Source organism: Ambystoma mexicanum, chromosome 7p (assembly GCF_040938575.1).
Source record: "Ambystoma mexicanum isolate Mex_15411 chromosome 7p, UKY_AmexF1_1, whole genome shotgun sequence".
Classification (NCBI taxonomy): domain Eukaryota; kingdom Metazoa; phylum Chordata; class Amphibia; order Caudata; family Ambystomatidae; genus Ambystoma; species Ambystoma mexicanum.
This window is the reverse complement of record NC_090939.1, coordinates 465,507,982-465,526,021: the sequence shown is the minus strand read 5'-3', so window position 1 is coordinate 465,526,021 and position 18,040 is coordinate 465,507,982. Positions and strand designations below refer to the sequence as shown.

Below are 18,040 nucleotides of genomic sequence, written 5' to 3'. Positions count from 1 at the left end.
ACATTGGCAAACCTAGATTGGATGGCCCTAGTGATTACCCCCTGCACATGTATATGCGTCGGTACCTTGTGAGGCAGTGGATAAGTCGAACCTGAAGGCCTGAGCTAAGGCCAGACCAGTCAGAAACACAAGGATGTGCCCACTGCGACCCCAGCCCTCCGTTCTGTACAAGCACTGCGTAGACGGGGAAGGATAGCTCAGGAGCAACATGTGTGTCTTGGAAGCAAGACAACGCAGTGCAACACAGTTTCGAATCCCAATCGCGCTTAGAAACCATTTGTTGGTATTAAGCGTGTTATATATGAACAATTACATTAAATTAAATTAATTCAGCTCCGCATTGCACCACTTTACAGTTCCTGCCAGGCTAGTAATAGGAGCACCTAGGGGGTGGGACCCATGTTACAGCTGCACTCAGGAAGAGCGTAAAGATGCTTTTGGTAGATGTAAGGATAAAATCAGGAGTCTGGGGCTGGCAAGGTGCACTTTTTTGGCAAAACAGAGTTTCTACATTTTCATATCTAAGGGCCTCATCACGAGTTGGGCAGTATCCCGGCGGTAAATGTGCCGGGATACCGCCCAATGCTATTAGCGTTACTGCAACTCAGTCTGGTGCAATTTGTGCCGGATCCCAAGTTGCGGTGGCACTGTTAATACCCATTTATTCGGAGTCCATAGGACTCTATGAGGCTTTTCGGCACTATTACCGCTGCCAGTAATTGTGCTGGTGGTAATACCGCCAAAAGTGGATGGAAAGGGGAGGTTTCTACCTCCAGAAAAAAGCTGGAATGCTCTATTCTAAAACATTGAGACAAAACCGTACAGGATTTGCAGGAGAATCTACTCTACAGTTCCTCATAGGAAGAGGACTATAGAAGTTGGTTTGGCCACCCGACCAACCAGGCTTCGGTAAGAACATCTCCCTCAAAGCTAAGCTGGCTCATGTTGGCATATTACATGAGCCAATTATACTTTCCTAATGGACACACCTACTATGACCCTACAGAAAAAAAAACGTTGGCTACTTGAATAATGATGTATTCTAAATGATTTGGTAATAAATTAAGTGAAACTGGCAACAATGACACTTACGAACTCAGAAGATTAAATAGTTGGTCTATTGATGGTTGCAGACTAAAACAGTGTAATCCTTTGCTTTTCTTGGATTACATTTTGATTTAAGAATGCCTTGGCAGCAATGTTTTCAGGTGGTCTGGCGCTACTCAATGACTGGCAGGAGTGTATTATCTCAATTTGACCAATATCAAGGAAGATGCCCCATGCACATAGGTGTCTGAAAGTACAATGTGCCCAATGCTCCCATATTGGTGCAACAATTAAAATTATGGTGATAAGTACTAAATATGTAAAGTCCAAAAGGAGCTCCATGAAAAAGATTCCAGGTGCTCCAGAGTTTAACGCCGGCTCGTGTCACTCAAGACAAAAGTACAATCTGCAAATGTAGGGCTCGCTGCGGATTGACTCAGGCCAATGAGCCAGCCATGGTTAATCTCATTAATAAGAGGGCTATGAATAGTGGCCTAGAAAGTTGGTTACATCTCAGCAAAGCTCTGGCCAGCCTCTGGAATTGACATCACCTGATACAGCACTTGCACCAGGAAAAGGGCGCTCAGCCAATCAGGTGGCTGGAACAGCAGGAGAGAATACACTGTCTCGGCCCGCTGTTTCCAGTCACCTGAGGCCCTTTCCTGCGTGGTGCCATATTCTTTTTGTTATGTGGGAAGGCAAGAGGGAGCATCTCCCTGTTGCCTCCCAACCTCCCCACCCTCCAAAACAAACATACCGCTTCGCTTCCCTACACCCTCCCTCCCGATTTACCTGCTGAATTGGAGCTTTGTGATCTGGTCCCAGTACTCCTCCTACTCCTGGCTGCTGCCATAGAAATAGAAAAGGGACTTAGTCCCTTTTCCCTATGTCGACGGTCATCTTGTTGTTGTTTTTTGTTCTCGAGGATTGGTGTTGCAGAATAAGCACATCCAATCTCCCAGAAAGAAATAAACAAACCATCTGCACCCCGGATAAACCCTAGGGTGCAAATCACTTTCACCCCGCTGCATCATTATTATTATTAATTAAATTATTTATTTATCAGAGGGCAGACATGGCTGGTAATGGCACCCAGCCCACGCAGAGGCCTTCGCTTCACTCTAGCCTACGTAGGCTCGGGCTGGAGGGCCGTTAGCGGCAATGTCCACCCGCCGTTATGTGGGTGAAAGCCATATTATTACCCCACTCACTGACAGAAAGTCCTGCCCGATGCTGACAAGAGGAATATACATGGCCTGTGTTTCCAACATGCCATTAGCGCAGTGCTTCACCAGACCCTCTATCAATATTCCTGTGTTCGAAGTACATTAATTGGTGCAGTTGCAACAGGGGTAGAGGCTGACATTCGCTTCCACAGCGAACGAGTGCTCTATTTTCTGCTCATTGAATCATGTCGAGCTTTGTACTGATGGTCGGAAACAAGGACTACCTGGAGTCCTACTTCTGTTTTTTCTCCCCGGACCAGGTGAGGAACAGGAAGCGGAGGCCCTATAAATCCTCATTCCCAACATGAAGCGACTGCGAAGTGCACTGATAAGTACAGTTAACGCAGTTGACACAGGGGCAAAGGAGTGAAGCTTATGGGGTAACTGCTTTTGCATTATGTCAACGTATGCACTTAGAGGCAAAGTATTGCTACAAGCAGGAGGGGCCACTCGCAATGTCAAACGATAAGGATCTTCCCAAAATAAGTAATTTCTTCTCCAAAGCTGCCTACAGTCCCATTGTATCCCATGATTCATACTTATCTATGCCTATGGGGCATGAACTAGGATTAGTTTGTTATGCAACCAAATACCCTGGCCTATTTGCAGACATAGGCCCTCATTACAACTGAGGTGCTAAGTGCACCAACTTTACCACCATGGTGTAAACTACGTTTACACCATGGTGGATGGCGGATTTACCGCCCCATTACAAGGTGAGTGGGGCGGTAAATCCCCATTTCCCATTTTCCCTTCCCCATTCCCATTTTTGCCCCATAGGGCATAATGGGAGTGGGGAAGGCGCTAATTACGGCACCGTAAATTACGGTGCCGTAATTAGCACCAAGGTGCCTTAGCACCATGGAACTTAACGCCTGCAAAAAGCAGGCGTTAAGGTGGGAATCAGGCGTTAAGGGTTAACGGTGGCGTTAACCCTTAACGCCTGAGTTGTAATGAGGGCCATAGATATGGGCCGAGTCATTCAAACTAATTTACAGTCAAACTCCATAACAACTGACCTGAACCCTCCACTGATGAGGGAGACTAGGGTTACACCATCGGACAGGGAGAAGGATGGACGCAATGGAATTAGCTCACCTACCATTGTGAGAGAGTATAATCTTGAAGCAATTAGGGCCCAGTTGCCCTACATTTCTAACTTACTGGATGAATCTCCTGATTTGTTTAGAGCGATTTCCCCCACTAGAGATCTGGAAGAAAGTATGGACCTTTCCAATAATGAGAATGAAATCAAAGAAATACAAAGTACCATACACCTTTGAAGATTCCATGTGCTTTCTCAATTTCAGCCTTGAATTTCGCTGGTGCAAGTCTATGAGAACATCAGTTTTGACCTGTGCGAGGTGAAGAACCAATTAAAAACAGTACATTCTAAGATGTGCTTTCTGGAAGGGTTCATCGCGGCTCAGAACCATCTAGGGGACAATGGAGTTATTGTTTGGACTACACAAATTTGTATTTCGAATATTGAGAACCATCATAATCTTGAAGGTAATAAGAATCCCAGGCCTAAAAATACATTGGAGCAGATTGCCTTTCAGGAAGCTATTTCATGTACATTAATAAGTCCTTGAATAATGGATCCTATGTGGACATGGTGCAATGCAAAGAAGATGCTGATTTGGGAATCGGTAATACTGCAATAGTGAATAGAGTTTCCAGCGTGCCGGCCCTTCCAATATCATCAAAGTTGATTGAAGTAGGAACACAGAAATAAAAATAAGAACATCAAGAGTGTCACCTCTAAGAAAAATAGAGGATCTAGAAAATTCCAGAGTAATCTCAGGAATCAACTCTTGTCGCCTCGGTCTAATAGCACTGATTTGTGAGTCCCTGTACAAGTTAATGTTATAAATCAAAGAGAAAACAAGAGGCAAAACCAAGGCACAAAATGTACGGAATGAGAAGGAACAATATAGTAAATCCTCAAAGAGGGATATTATCCCCTTCCTACATAGGGTTGCTACTCAGGAAACCAGCCAGGAGTTGGGTAATCTTTCCATCTATGATGACGATTTGCCTGGCCCATTGACCTCTCCTCAAAGAACTCCCTAGGGAAATCCTGATACTTCGGAACTATTAGACATAGGATTAGATCTAGCATCGATTTTGTCCAAACCCTTTACTATTCATAGAGTTTATGAGCACAATATACCTCAACAGGCTTCATCTGAATTATCTAAACCTAGGCCTGAGACCAAAGTCTTCAGTGTACATCAAGCTTCTAAGTTCAGCATTGATCCTAATCATGAAAGATCTTACTGTGTTTTGGTCCTTGACTTCCTGTTGCAAGATTATGAAAAACTGTTCTCAATCGAGGGAATGTTGTGTCATTGTTACACCACATTCAAATGCCCCTACTCTCCATGAGCTATGATCGCTACAGTATCCCCATTTTCACTAAACCTGTTGGTAACAGAGAGAGAAAGATTAAGGGGATTACCAGGGTGGAAGAGGGTGGATGGAATTAATGTCTTTTTGAAGTTACTCTTCCTTCATAAAGCAATTATTTCTGACCAGAAATAGTTTCTTTATGAAGGCTGAGTGACTTCAAAAAGAAACTCTTTCCTTTTGAAGTCAAAAGGTTCCCCCAGTCCATGACATGGAAGACTCCAGCCTGGAGGATATAGTTTCTTTTTTAAGTCACTCTGCCTTCAAAAATAAGTTCTTTTCGTTCAAAAAGAATGTCTTTATGAAGGAAGAGTGACTTCAAAAAGAAACTATTTATTTTTGAAGTCCAAGTGGCCCCCCTCCCAGGACATGTGGCAGCGGGGACCCCTGCACCGTGGGGGTCAGTGGGGGCCCCCACTACACCAGTGCTGCCACACAGCTCAGAACGAACGCAATGTGGCGATGACCCTGGATTTACTTTGCCTCTTGTCTATATGAGCGCCTGGAAACCATACAAAAACAGTGGTGCACAGTACAAATCCTAATAACATACCATAACATATAACATGGGGGATAATGTGCACACAAAAGATACAATTTCTATGTGAATCACATGTGTTGATTATTTGTGGACACCCTTGATCAAAGTGCACATTGAGATTACAGTTCACGCCTCAATAATCACAGTAGAAATATCACCCAAGTAATACTGACGTTTACAAAAGTCCACCCGTTGGATCATGAATAAAGCATGAACGAGGCTTTAGGGAGCAACTCACCCACCTACTCAATGGGACTACATTGTACACTCATGACCGGTAGACTTTTTTGGTAGAACCTTAGTGAAGTGATTTAAGATGTGCTGTGTTAAAGTATAAATTGCGGGCTCAGCGGTAGTATGATATCACAAACTCACCCCCCTCCTCATACAGTTCCATCCCTTAACTCTGGGCAATAAACAGGCTGTTGTACGAGAACCTGCATTTATTTGGCTAGTGGGCTCAAAAGACATGGAAAGACATGGAAATTGGCCACAGCCAAAGGCCATGCCCACAAAGAAACATATTGGGGGAACATATACATACAGTGGACACAGCTGAAGGCCATGGCTATTGGCATAATAAAACAGATGATATAACAAAACCCTTGAAATTCACTGAAAACACTTTAGTTAAAGATTTGTAAATTGGCCAGATTTATCGCAACAAAACCCTTGAAATTCAGCAGATGTGGGAAGTCATGACCGGCTTAACTCTGCAACATTCTCTGACCATGTGGGTGCAACTTTCAATCAACTTCTATTACTTTGCCTTCCCAGCTACATGTTTCTGGCTGGAGATATAGGGCCTCATTACACGGAAGGCGGTAAGGGTTAACGGTCACCGGTAATGGTACCGGTGATCGTTAACCCTTACCGCCTTACTACGAGGTCCCTTTGCGGGTTGGTACTTTAACGCCTGACGTTAAAAACCAACCCGCAAAGGGACCTTGGTGCTAATTACGGCACCGCAAATTTGCGGTACCGTAATTAGCACCTTCCCCATTCCCATTATGCCCGATGGGGCAAAAATGGGAATGGGGAAGGGCAATGGAGGAAGGGGGAATTACCGCCCCGCCAACCTTGGAATAGGGCGGTAATTCCCATTTCCTCGAAGGCGGTGCCGGTAATTTACCGGCATGGACCAAGGTGCAAATAGCACCTTGGTTTACCGCCTTCCGTGTAATGAGGCCCATAGTATTCTCCAGTATAGTCTCAGTGTTATGCGGATGTCACCCAGCTCATTTTCAGGCTACCCTCGGCCTCCTCCTACCCTTCCCTCATCTCTGACTGTCTGTCTGCTATCCAGGAGTGGTGTGCCGCCAATGACCTATGCCTTAATGCCAGTAAGACTGAGATTCTACTCATCAGCACACCCACTCCCTCCTTCCCTGTAGCTCTTTGGCCGGCCTCTCTTGGCCCTCTTCCTGCTCCCACCTGCAAGGCTAAAAACCTTGGTGTCATCTTCGACTCCACACTCTTCTTCTCTCCTCACATCTCTGACATCTCTAAGAAGTCACACTACCAGCTGCACCTCCTCAGAGGTATTCTTCTTTTCCTCTCCTTCCCCCAGAAGCTCACTGTCTCCAGAGCCCTGGTTCTCTCTAGGCTGGACTATTGTTACAGCCTCTATCTAAATCTGCCTGCTTCTACTCTCCACCCTCTGCAACTCATCCAGAATAGGACTGAGAGACTTGTCCTTGGCCTCAAGCCCAGGGATCGTATCTCTCCAGGACTGAAATCTCTGCACTGGCTCCCAGTGGCTGCGAGGATTAAGTTCAAAACCCTCTGCATCGTTCAGATGGCCAACTGGGGCCTGGGGCTTCAATACCTTCAACTCTCTCTTCCTAAATATTTTCCTTTTCGAGCTCTTCGCTCATCCGCCTCCAACTCCCTCAGGATCAGTCGCTTTTCCAAGCAACGAGTTGGTGGTAGATCACTTTCTTCGGCTGGCACCTCCCTCTGGTACAGCCTCCATGCCTCCCTTAAACTTGAGGAGAACCATCTCCAGTTCTGGAAGCACCTCAAAACCTTTCTCTTTGCTTCTGCTTTTTCCCCTCCCCTCCCCTGCTGACCTCCTGGCTGTAACTGGAACTGCACTGGCTACCTTGACACCCTCTGATTCTCGGGCCCAGGTCCTTCCCCCGCCAGCGTCACACACCTGCACTGCCCACCTGGCAACCCTTGCACTTGGCGACTGTTTCTGTATCCCTACAGTCCCCCTACCAGACTTGACTCCTGATGCCTGCACTTACCCATGCACATGCCACATGCTGGCCATTCACTTATTTATTGTTATCATCTTTTCCCATGTACTGCACTCTCCCTGCCCCTTCCCACGCACTTGTGCAATCTGAATGACACCTGGCCTAGTAGGATCGTTGTCCTCCTCCCTGTTGTTCCCCTCCCTTGCCTTGTCGCGCCTTGAAACACTTGTGTATAGGCGCGTTATAAATGCCATATCATATCATATCATTAAACGGTACAATGGTAAAAGCACCCTTACACTTTCACATCACACATATGTCTACCTGCGCATTTCAGGAGAAGGGATGGCATGGGTTTTACACTTTGCACAATTTGCTGTGAATAAAAGGAATTCTCTAAGCCACCTCTCATCCACAACAGCACCTTTCATGACTAAGTCTCCCACCAGTGACACATAATAAATGATGCTCTGTCAGGCGATGGAGTTTAGTGACTGCGCCATGGATCGAGGCATTTTTAGATTCAGGACTTACCTGCGATTGGCTGGCCATCAAAGAAGGCATAATAGGCAGCTCCACTGCTAAGGAATTACTCATGGTAAAAAGGCACATATAACCAAACACCTAATGAAAAACACTGCATTTCAATGCTGCACATGACACTATGGGCTATTAATGATAGATCCCAACCTCCATTTGGAAGCCCCTTGGAGGAAAAATTGGAAAATAAAAATTGATAAATCTTCTTTTAGAAGGCAAGACTTGTTAAACAAAACACTGCCCTTCGTAAAAGATGTTTGATTATTGTCTGAAATGGTAATTTAACCCAGATAAATCCCAGAGATAGAAATATATATGCAGCTTTAGGTATGCATAGATAAAGTATGAAATCTGCGCAGAGAATGGGAGAACGAGTTTAATCTTATCTTTAACAACCTGGGTACTGGGTGTTATGAAAGGTGTGGGTGGAGCTGTCATGTTGCTGGAACTCAGCTGTGTGATTCTTTAATTGTTGCCCCGATTAATTTTTTTCCAACCTGGTGTTCCGCCCTCTCTTCCCCACAATGAGTCTCACCCCACGATTTCCTGGATTGCTTTGTTGGTTTTGGTTTGCGGTTGCGAAGTGTCTACTGTGATGGATGGAACATGCGTACGTGCTGGGGAGGATGAAAGGCCCATCGTGGCACTTAGGTCTTCAGACAAAGCAACAATCCATCCAAAGAAATTCACCCCGATACCTATAGATGCTTCTCTTGAAAAGAAATGACAGCAGTGAGTCGGGCAACCATTGCTCAGGAGACAACTGGCAAGAATGAACAGAACAGCACCCTACTTGAGAGGTGCAACAGTCCTTAAGACCTTCCATGTTCTCTCTCAAAGCACCCCTTGGGGGAAGTCAATACATGTCAGTAGATGTCAGATGCCATACAACGTGTCTCCTTCTTTAGGGCCTCCTAGAGCACTTGCACATGCTTTCATAATGGGAGCATGCACAAGGGCAAAGGGAACTCGAGTATATGCATACACAGTACCGTAAGCAATTGGAGGAACATCTTCTAACAAATGCATGGGTGCTGGTTTTGGGCCTCACACATTGAATGTTACAGAAAAGGCCAGACATAACCAGCCAGGCTCATTCTGTAACACTACATAGCGCCATGGAGCAAAATGTCTATTGCGTGCCTACGACAGTTTCTATATGGTGCGTGTACTAATCAAACACATGCCCACTCTTGTCCACATAGCTCAATGCTTTATTAATTATGCTTTATTAATTAAGACATCCATCCAGGCACGTATGGTGAATATATACAGCAAGGGAATTATGGGCAGGAGAGCTGTGATTTCTGGAAATGCCTATATCCAGAGGAAGTTCTCTGTGGGCCAACATAGAGGCTGTGACACATTTCCACAGTCCAGACATTCTCGTATGTTCCCATCCTACATGCACACATTAAGAAACATGGGAGATTATGGAGGACCGTGGGCAGAAGGTGTCTTTGCTCAGTGAGGGGCAATCTATTTTCTGTTGCTTTGCAGCCCTAGAGGGACTGTCGTGTATTTCTTCTCTCTATTACCTTCAGCCCCTGGCCACCCCTTGTGTGTCATCTACAGGGTGGGTGGGTGACAATGTTCTAAGGTCTATCCTCGAAGCAGGCTCGCCCTGGCCTATAGGGCAATAGGCCCAAGGCCGACCCAGAAACACAAAATGCTGGCGTGGGTCGGTTTTTTGAGTCAAAGTGGGCCACTTTTTGGCCAATGTTGGCAAGTTTGATGAGTTAATTCACTTTGCGGATAATCGTTTTGACCGGTGTTGCTGAATAAATATTCTTTAAAATGCACAATTTGCATCACACTTTATCAAAAACCTCCCACTTGGGTACTATTTAAACAGTGTCACAAAAGGAACGAATTGCCATTTGCAATTGTGGGCCACTTTTCATTGGTGCTAGAGACAATTTTATGGACCAGTCCGACCCTGTCTGGAAGAGTGGTATCCTGACTGACTTTCTAGACCTAGAGTGAGGGGAGAAAGAAAAGGAAAGGTAAACATGTGGCAGTGGTATTGGGGCATATGTGTTTCTCACTTCCTCAAAGTAGCCTGAGAAATGCAGTTTAAGAAGGGCTATGCAAAGCAACTTGAGGAAGCATCCAGGAAGTATTAGGTGCTGTACCATTGACTTAACAAACTATAACGTGGATCACTTTCAAGAACTACATTAGTTTGTACATGACTTTCAAAATGTGTTTGCTCTCTAAGTCTCTGTGGGTATTCCCGCTGATGGACTGGCTTGCTGTTGACCTGTTGGTCTGGCCAATTCAGTGGAAGACAGAGAAGTAATATAATGTTCGCGCCTATGTGGTTACATTTTTCCTTTGTTTTGAGAGTGTTCGGAAAAGTCAGATTCTTTTGAGAGTGTTTGGAAAAGTCAGATGTCAAAATATTGTCAATAAATGTTCAGATATCTCAGGTGGTCCACAGATATATTTGAAATGTGCCAGAAAACTGTTAATTTATTGATGGTCAGCCAGACACTGCTGAAAGAGAGAAACTGAGGTGCAATCTAACCTATAGCAGGTTAGGTGAAAATATTCCATGATGTTAAGAAGACAAATGGGCCTCATTACGTCTGTGGCGGTAAGGCAACAATGGTGCCGGTAGTGCTACCGGCGCCGTTGTCACCATACCGCCACATTACGAGTTTAGCTCGCGGGTGCCGCTCTGCACGCCTGGTGAGACCAGGTGTGCAGAGTGGCACCCGCAAGCAGAACAGGATGGTAGCAACGGTACCGTTATGAAAGGTACCGCTGCTGCCACCCTCCCCATTCCCATTGAGCCCTATGGGGGCTCAAATGGAATGGGGACGTACCAGCTCCGGGTCCCGCGCAAGGGAAATTACTGGGCCCGCAAAGGTCGGAATGGCCCGGTTATTCCCCTTTCGCGGGCCCCGGTGCCGGACCCGAGTTTGGGGGTAGCCATGCCCTTATTAAAGGCATGGCTACCTCCAAACATGTAATGAAGCCCATTGGCTTTGAAGACAGCTCAAAGAGAAAGTGAGAAAAGCGAACTTGCATCCAAAATGTATCTTGATATTCCATTGCAGTCCTCATTTTTTTAACAAAAACAGTGTGCGTGTGCATCCATATACCCAGAAACAATTTCAATTTCATATTATTCCATTTGGATGAAAACACTGCTGATCACTGCATGTTGGGCATGAAGGTCTTTGTCCAGGATCTCATCTTTTCCCACAGAATGTAGACAGGAAATGATGGTGTTGAACTGCCAAATGGGTACTACACACTTTCGCAGAATTTTTCCCCCCGCATTTGTTCCATTTTTTACTTCAAACATGCAGATGGTTAGTTGGGGTAAGGTATATAGAGGCGGGGGTGGTTTGGGGGGAGGAATCTGCGGAGTGTGGGGGTCTCCTTCCCTTTTCTTTGGTAAAATAAAGTATTCAAATTGGTTAAAGAAATTGGCAAAAGAGTACTTCGGCAGAAAAAACTATTCAGGAAGCATTCATAGATCCGTCAAATTTCATACTGTGAACATCACGGGGGCTATATTTGTATTTTCCAACGTGTCTGTGTGTTTATATAAACAAAGTGACACACGTTTTTGTCTGCAGGTTCCGCTGGAGAAGGCGGCTGTTTGTTATCTCAGCTCCTAATGATGAGGAATGGGCCTATCAGCAGCAGCTGTATTCACTGAGTGGCCAGGCCTGCCATCTGGGTGAGTGAGATGCAATGACACAGAGCGTGCAGCTTGACCACGCTAAAAGATCAACTCAGAGTTCCAAAAGCATTCCCAATTAGATCAGCAGGTCTTCAATTTTAATATGGCCAGTGACGAAGGGATCCATGACTATTAGGGAAAATTAAGATGCCTTTTGATTGCCAGGAAAGCTATGTTTCATGTAGTGCTTGCTAAGTATTTGACATTGTCCTGAGAATACGCTTGGAGCATTTGAAGAGGATGTTCCTCTGCAAATATTTTCATAACATAGTTTTCTGGTTGTGACTTTATTCCGAGGGAAAACCATTGATTAAATGATGTGTTGGAGCAATGTAAGCATAATACTATGAGTACAGGGCTGGTCGTCTCCTGTTCACTGGGGCACTTGGATTGTTCTCACAGTAACATTTCATTGGTTTAGTTTAAATATATTTTACTTTCCATCCCCAATATAAGAAAATTGTCAGTGTTGTTCCTGATCTGTTGCAGCATATTTTCCTTTTTAACCTGCAGCATGCTAAATGCTGCCAGCAAGGAATGGTCCCCTTGTCTTATTCATTCTTTGGTCATTCAAGGATGAAAGTACAAGGTGTATTTCAAAAGGTCGGTGCCTATGGAAAATGTCTCAAGCCACCAATGAATCCAATGTGGAAATCCAGAGCACTGGATGAAGACGAAGCCAAGAATGGAACACTGTGAAGAGCTTCAGAGGTGTTTGTTACAATGCCAGATCATCTAGGCCGACTGCTTTAGCATCATACTCAGTCGTACGCATTTGCATCTTCTCGTTGATTGAAATCCTAATGTGTTTTCTCAAGGAAATGTTTAGATGCTGGAAATTTGAAAAGTGTCGAAAAAAGTAGTTAGTTATGGAAAGTGAAAATGAACCCCATAAAATGATTGCAGTTGAAGAATAGAAATACAGAGAATGTGGATGAAATGACTAAAATGATAACCTGACAAGCTTTGTATGAAATGATAAACTGGTTTGAACATTCAAAAGTTGATTAATTTGTGACCAAGGATTTGAGAAATATGGCAGCCTTCCGCCATATATATTTCTAGAAAAGGGAATGGAATTGAATTCTCACTAACATTTTCCAGAACAGAAACCTCACGGGAAGAATCTGGAGAACCCCAACTGCCCTCACTGGGGGTGTCAGGTGGAGCCAGGAACTGTTGGGGCTGCCTGAGAGTCCTTGCATCTAGTAGAGTCATCGGCTCAAAATACTCAAGAGGAGCGAACATCTGAGACACTCCTATTTCTGCCAGTCCTGGCAAACACCCATGGGTAGAATATCATTTTAAGGTTAGGATGGGCACCATGCAAGGAGGTAAAGGTAGTTATGTAGTTGCCAAATCGTGTACAATTTCCTCCCAAGTAAATGTGTTCTGCGGTCAGAGACTGACTAAGAGTCAGCCAAACACTACAGTTTGGAAATTATGTTAAGGATAATTTCTTGACAGGACTAGTGACAGATTGTCCTATTGGCATTTTACAGAAAACATAGCCTACTAAGCCATCCCCAATTAAGCATCTGGGTCAACAGATTCTTTCTAAGTTCTAGCTACCTCACCCAAATCTAAACTCTTTACCAGAGTACTGACTGTAGTCATTTAATGGCCTTGGAAGGCAAACCAGGTCCTGTCCGCACTTATACTCTAGCCTTTCCTGTATTTGGAGAATGTGTTAATTTTTGGGTCCACCATAGGGATAACTGGCATTTTACAATGGTCTGGGGCATTTAGCCTTCACGTGGAAACTGAGCATTCAGTGTTTTAGCAAAAATGTGAATGTGCAAATGTGATGCATACGTAGAGGGGGCCACTCCCAAGAGTTAAGATGTATGAAGGTAGATGGATCAACAATCATATGTGTGATGCTTCCCAGGATATCGTCCCTACTTCCCTAGGGGGGGCCCCTTCCCATGAGGACAGGGAGGTGAGACCGCTACCCGATATTCTCCCTGGGGCTGGTACTCAGCAGGGAGGACTGCATGGGAAGGGTTCCCCTAATGGGACCAGGAACAACTATCCAGGGAAAAAGTTGGTTTTCCCAGACTCCTCCCTCTACTATTTCTCATACACAAACTCCTTTAATACCCCACACGTCAATATGTGTAGCCCAGGTAGAAAGTCCTTCAACATACTTGCAAAGTACTGAGACAAGGGAGAAACGCAGAACCATAAAGATCAGTATGAGAAACAACTATATTGAGCAGTCTAATGGTTCAGAAAAAACCTACGAAAGGCACATCTTAAAAAGAAGTGACAGACAATCCAAAGGGAGAAGCCCACCCAGGAGGAACCGAGACATTTGAAGGCGAGAAGTGAGGCCAGGTGAGCACAAACCGAGACGCTTAGCCTCAGTCAGAGGTGTACTGGGAAGATCTGCCATGATATGATATGATATCATATGGCATTTAAAATGCACCTATACACAAGTGTTTCAAGGCGCGACGCGGCAAGGGAGGGGGAACAGAGGGAAGACAGAGACAGTGATCCCACTAGGCCAAGTGTCATTCAGATCCCGCAAGTGCAGGGGAAGGGGAAGGGGAAAGAAGAGGAAAAGTGCGGAGTGGGAAAGGGGGTGGGGACAGTGCAGTACATGGGGTAATAGAATAAATAAACAATAGGAGAAGTAGAGCCAGCTGGTGGCAAGTGCAGGGGTAAGTGCAGACATCGGGTGTCAAGTGCTGGTGGGGGACTGTAGGGATACAAAACAGTCCCCAAGAGCGGGGGTTGCCAGGAAGGCAGTGCAGGTGTGTAGCTGGTGGGGGAGGGGACCTGGGCCGAGATCAGATGGTTAGCCAGGTAACCAGTACAGTTTCAGCCAGGAATTCAGCAGGGAAGAGGAGGAGAGAAAGCAGAAGCAAAGAGGAAGGTTTTGAGGTGCTTCCGGAACCAGAGATGGTTCTCCTCAAGTTTCATGGAGGCAGGGAGGCTGTTCCAGAGGGAGGCCCCAGCCGAAGAAAGAGATCTACCACCAACTCGTTGCTTGGAGAAGCGACTGGCCTTGAGGGAGTTCGAGGCGGATGAGCGAAGAGCTTCAGAAGAAAGATATTTAGGAAGAGTGAGTTGAAGGTATTGAGGCCCCAAACCCCAGAAGGCCTTGTGGACAATACAGAGGGTTTTGAACTTAATGCTCGCAGCCACTGGAAGCCAGTGCAGAGATTTCAGTCCTGGAGAGATACAATCCCTTGGCTTGAGGTCAAGGACAAGTCTTGCAGTCCTGTTCTGGATGGGTTGCAGAGGGCAGATGGTAGAAGCAGGCAGATTTAAAAAGAGGCTGTTGCAATGGTCCAGCCTAGAGAGAACCAGAACTCGGGAGACAGTGAGCTTGTGGGGGAAGGAGAGGAAAGGAAGAATACCTCTGAGGAGTTGCAGCTGGTAGTGTGACTTCCTAGAGACGTCAGAGATCTGAGGCGAGAAGGAGAGTGTGGAGTCGAAGATGACCCCAAGGTTTTGAGCCTCGCAGGTGGGAGCAGGAAGAGGGCCAAGAGAGGCCGGCCAGAGAGTGACAGGAAAGGAGGGAGTGGGTGTGCCGATGAGGAGAATCTCAGTCTGAGAGAACAGAATAAATAATAACAAGTAAAATAAATAAAAGCGATAAACAGTGGTAGTGCAGCCGGCAAGTGGCAAAGTGCTAGGTTAGTCAGATATGGTGTATCTGATAAGTGCAGAAGAAGAGTGGGTGGGGGACTGTATGGGTACAGATACAGGCCCCAGTGCAAGGGGTGGCCCAGAGGCAGTTCAGGAGGATGGCAGGGTGAGCAGGTACCTGGGCCCGAAGGACAGAGGGTGGCCAGGTAAGCGGTGCCGAGAGAGAAAGGAGATCAGCAGAAGAGAAGAGGGGCAAAGGCAGAAGCGAAGAGGACAGGATGTTCTCCTCAAGTTTCAAGGTGGCAGGGAGGCTGTTCCAAAGGGAGGCCCCAGCCGTAGACAGAGATCCACCCCCAACTCGTTTCTTTGAAAAACGACTGACCCTGAGGGAGTTAGAAGTAGAGGAGCGAAGGGCTCCAGAGGGGAGGTATTTCAAAGCCTTGTGGGCAATGCAAAGGGTTTTAAATTTAATCCTTGCATCCACTGGGAGCCAATGAAGGGATTTCAGAGCTGGAGAGATACGATCCCAGGGCTTGAGGCCAAGGACAAGTCTCACAGTTCTGTTCTGGATTAGTTGTAAAGGATGGAGAGTGGAGACAGGTAGATTTAGAAAGAGGCTATTACAGTAGTCCAACCTAGAGAGAACCAGTGCTTGGGAGACAGTGAGCTTCTGAGGGAAGGAGAGGAAAGGCAGAGTACCTCTAAGGAGGTGCAGTAAGAAGTCTGACTTTTTAGAGACGTCAGAAATGTGTGCGGAGAAGGAAAGTGTGGAGTCAAATATGACCCAGACGTTCTTAGCGTTGCAGGGGTAGGAGGAGGGCCAAGGGAGGCCTTGCAAAAGAGTGAGGGGAAAGGATGGTGAGGGTGTACCAATAAGAAGGATCTCAGTCTTGTTGACATTTAAACAAAGATTGTTGGCGGCACACCAATTTTGAATGGCGACTAGGCAATCAGAAATGAGGGAAGGAGAGGAGGTGGCTGAAAGAAGCCTGAACATGAGTTGGGTGTCATAAGCATAGCACTGGAAATTAGAGCAGAAAATGGAAATGCAATAGGCGAGAGTTGCCAGATATTGGTTGAAAAGCCAGGGCAAGAGGTTAGACCCCTGGGGAACACTACAGGTAGAAAGGGAGGTAGAAGAAAGGAAGGACCTAGGTTGTACCTGGGAGGATCGATCAGAGAGGAAAGAGGTCAGCCAGACTAGAGCCTGATAGGTGATACCCAGGTTGTCACAGAGATGATTGCCCGGGTGGTATGGTGCAGAGGAGCGATCAAGTAGGATGAGGACAGAGGGAATGCTAGAGTCAAGGTTGGAGAGCAGGACTTTATGGATGTTCAGGAGAGCAGTTTCTGTGCTTCTGGCAACTCTGAAGCCAGATTGGTGGTCATGGAGAGAGCCAACAGAATCGGAATGAAGGTTAAGCTGAGAGATGGCAAGCTCTTCCAGGAGCTTACCCAAAAAGGGAGTAATGGAAATTGGGCGATCGTTAGCCGGACATGAAGGATCAGCTATGGGTTTTCGTGAGGAGAGGATGCACAAGGGAGTGCTTCAGCGGGAAGGGGAAAGATCCAGAGGCAAAGGAGAAGTTGCAGAAATGTGCAAGGGCCGGAGCGAGGGTGTCCATGTGGTCGTTAATGGTTTTAGAGGAACAGGGATGGACCTGTTATGACGAGGCTTTCATAGTTCAGACTTGTCTAGCGACCTCATCAGGGGAGTAAAGAGGAAAGGAGGAGAAAGAGGGAGGGGGGTAGCTGAAGTAGGGTCAGCAAGCAGAGAAGGAGAGGGGAGAGGAGGGGGAGTGGAGGATAGGGTGGACATGATGTTCTGGGTTTTAGAGATAAAGTGTGAGGCAAGGGCATTGCAAAGAGCCTGGGAGGCGAAAGGAGGGGTGTAGCCTGCAGCAGGGTTGGCCAGCTCCATGCAGATTTTTTTTTTTAATTTGTTTATTTATAACTCAACACACAGGAGCATATACATTCACAGTACTTATAGCATCTCAAGACATATAGGCACAAAACCCCCCTCCCCTTTAAGTCCCTTGGTGAGCACTGTACTCGGGCCTAGTCGGCCAGGTCCGGTAGTGGCGACGGATTGTCCATAGAATGAAGGGCTCTCGCAATCAGGTGTAGCTTAAATGTCAGGGCCGGAAAGTTCTGGTCATAGTCCAGCACCGGAGCCCAAATGTCCATGAATCGGTGGAGCAGTCCTGCTTTAGCTGCCGTGACCTTCTCAACGATCAGGATGTCAGAGAGTTTGACCCAGCAGAGGGTCGTCAAGGGACCATCCGCGGATTTCCAAGTGCGGGTCACCGTGATTTTGGCTGCCAGCAAGAACTGGGATACCAGGGCCTCTCTTCTCCCTGATCTCGGGTATACGTCTGGTAGCGGGATCCCCAGGAGGACTTGCTCAGATGTTAGTGGAATGGCCACCTGGGTGACGTCCTTCATAGTGGCTAGGCAATGAGTACAGAAGTCCTTTACTCTGGGGCAGGTCCACCATATATGAAAGTACGATCCTGGGAGGCCACAGAGATTCCAGCAGTGAGGGTTCAGGGCCTGTTGGAAGTGATGGAGGCGGAGGTGGGGGGTAATATCACTGCAGGAGCAATTTATGGGCACTCTCGGTTGGTGATGCAGCGGGATGCTGTGCGTGTTCTGGCCCAAATGTCCACCCACGTGTGGTCTTCTATGCCGTGCCCAAGATCCGTCTCCCATTGAGACATATAGGAGGGCCTGGAACGAAAGGGATCCTCTTGTAGCATCTTAT

At 46.4% G+C, this 18,040-nt stretch overlaps 1 protein-coding gene across 1 annotated transcript in view; it reads left to right on the top strand.

Moving 5' to 3' along the window:
* CCDC80 (coiled-coil domain containing 80) overlaps nt 1-18,040 on the top strand; it is a 487,864-nt gene that overhangs the window by 406,415 nt on the left and 63,409 nt on the right. The window contains exon 6 of the mRNA XM_069636489.1: nt 11,564-11,667. Within this exon, the coding sequence (XP_069492590.1) occupies nt 11,564-11,667 (104 nt within the window). The remainder of the gene's footprint in view (nt 1-11,563; nt 11,668-18,040) is intronic.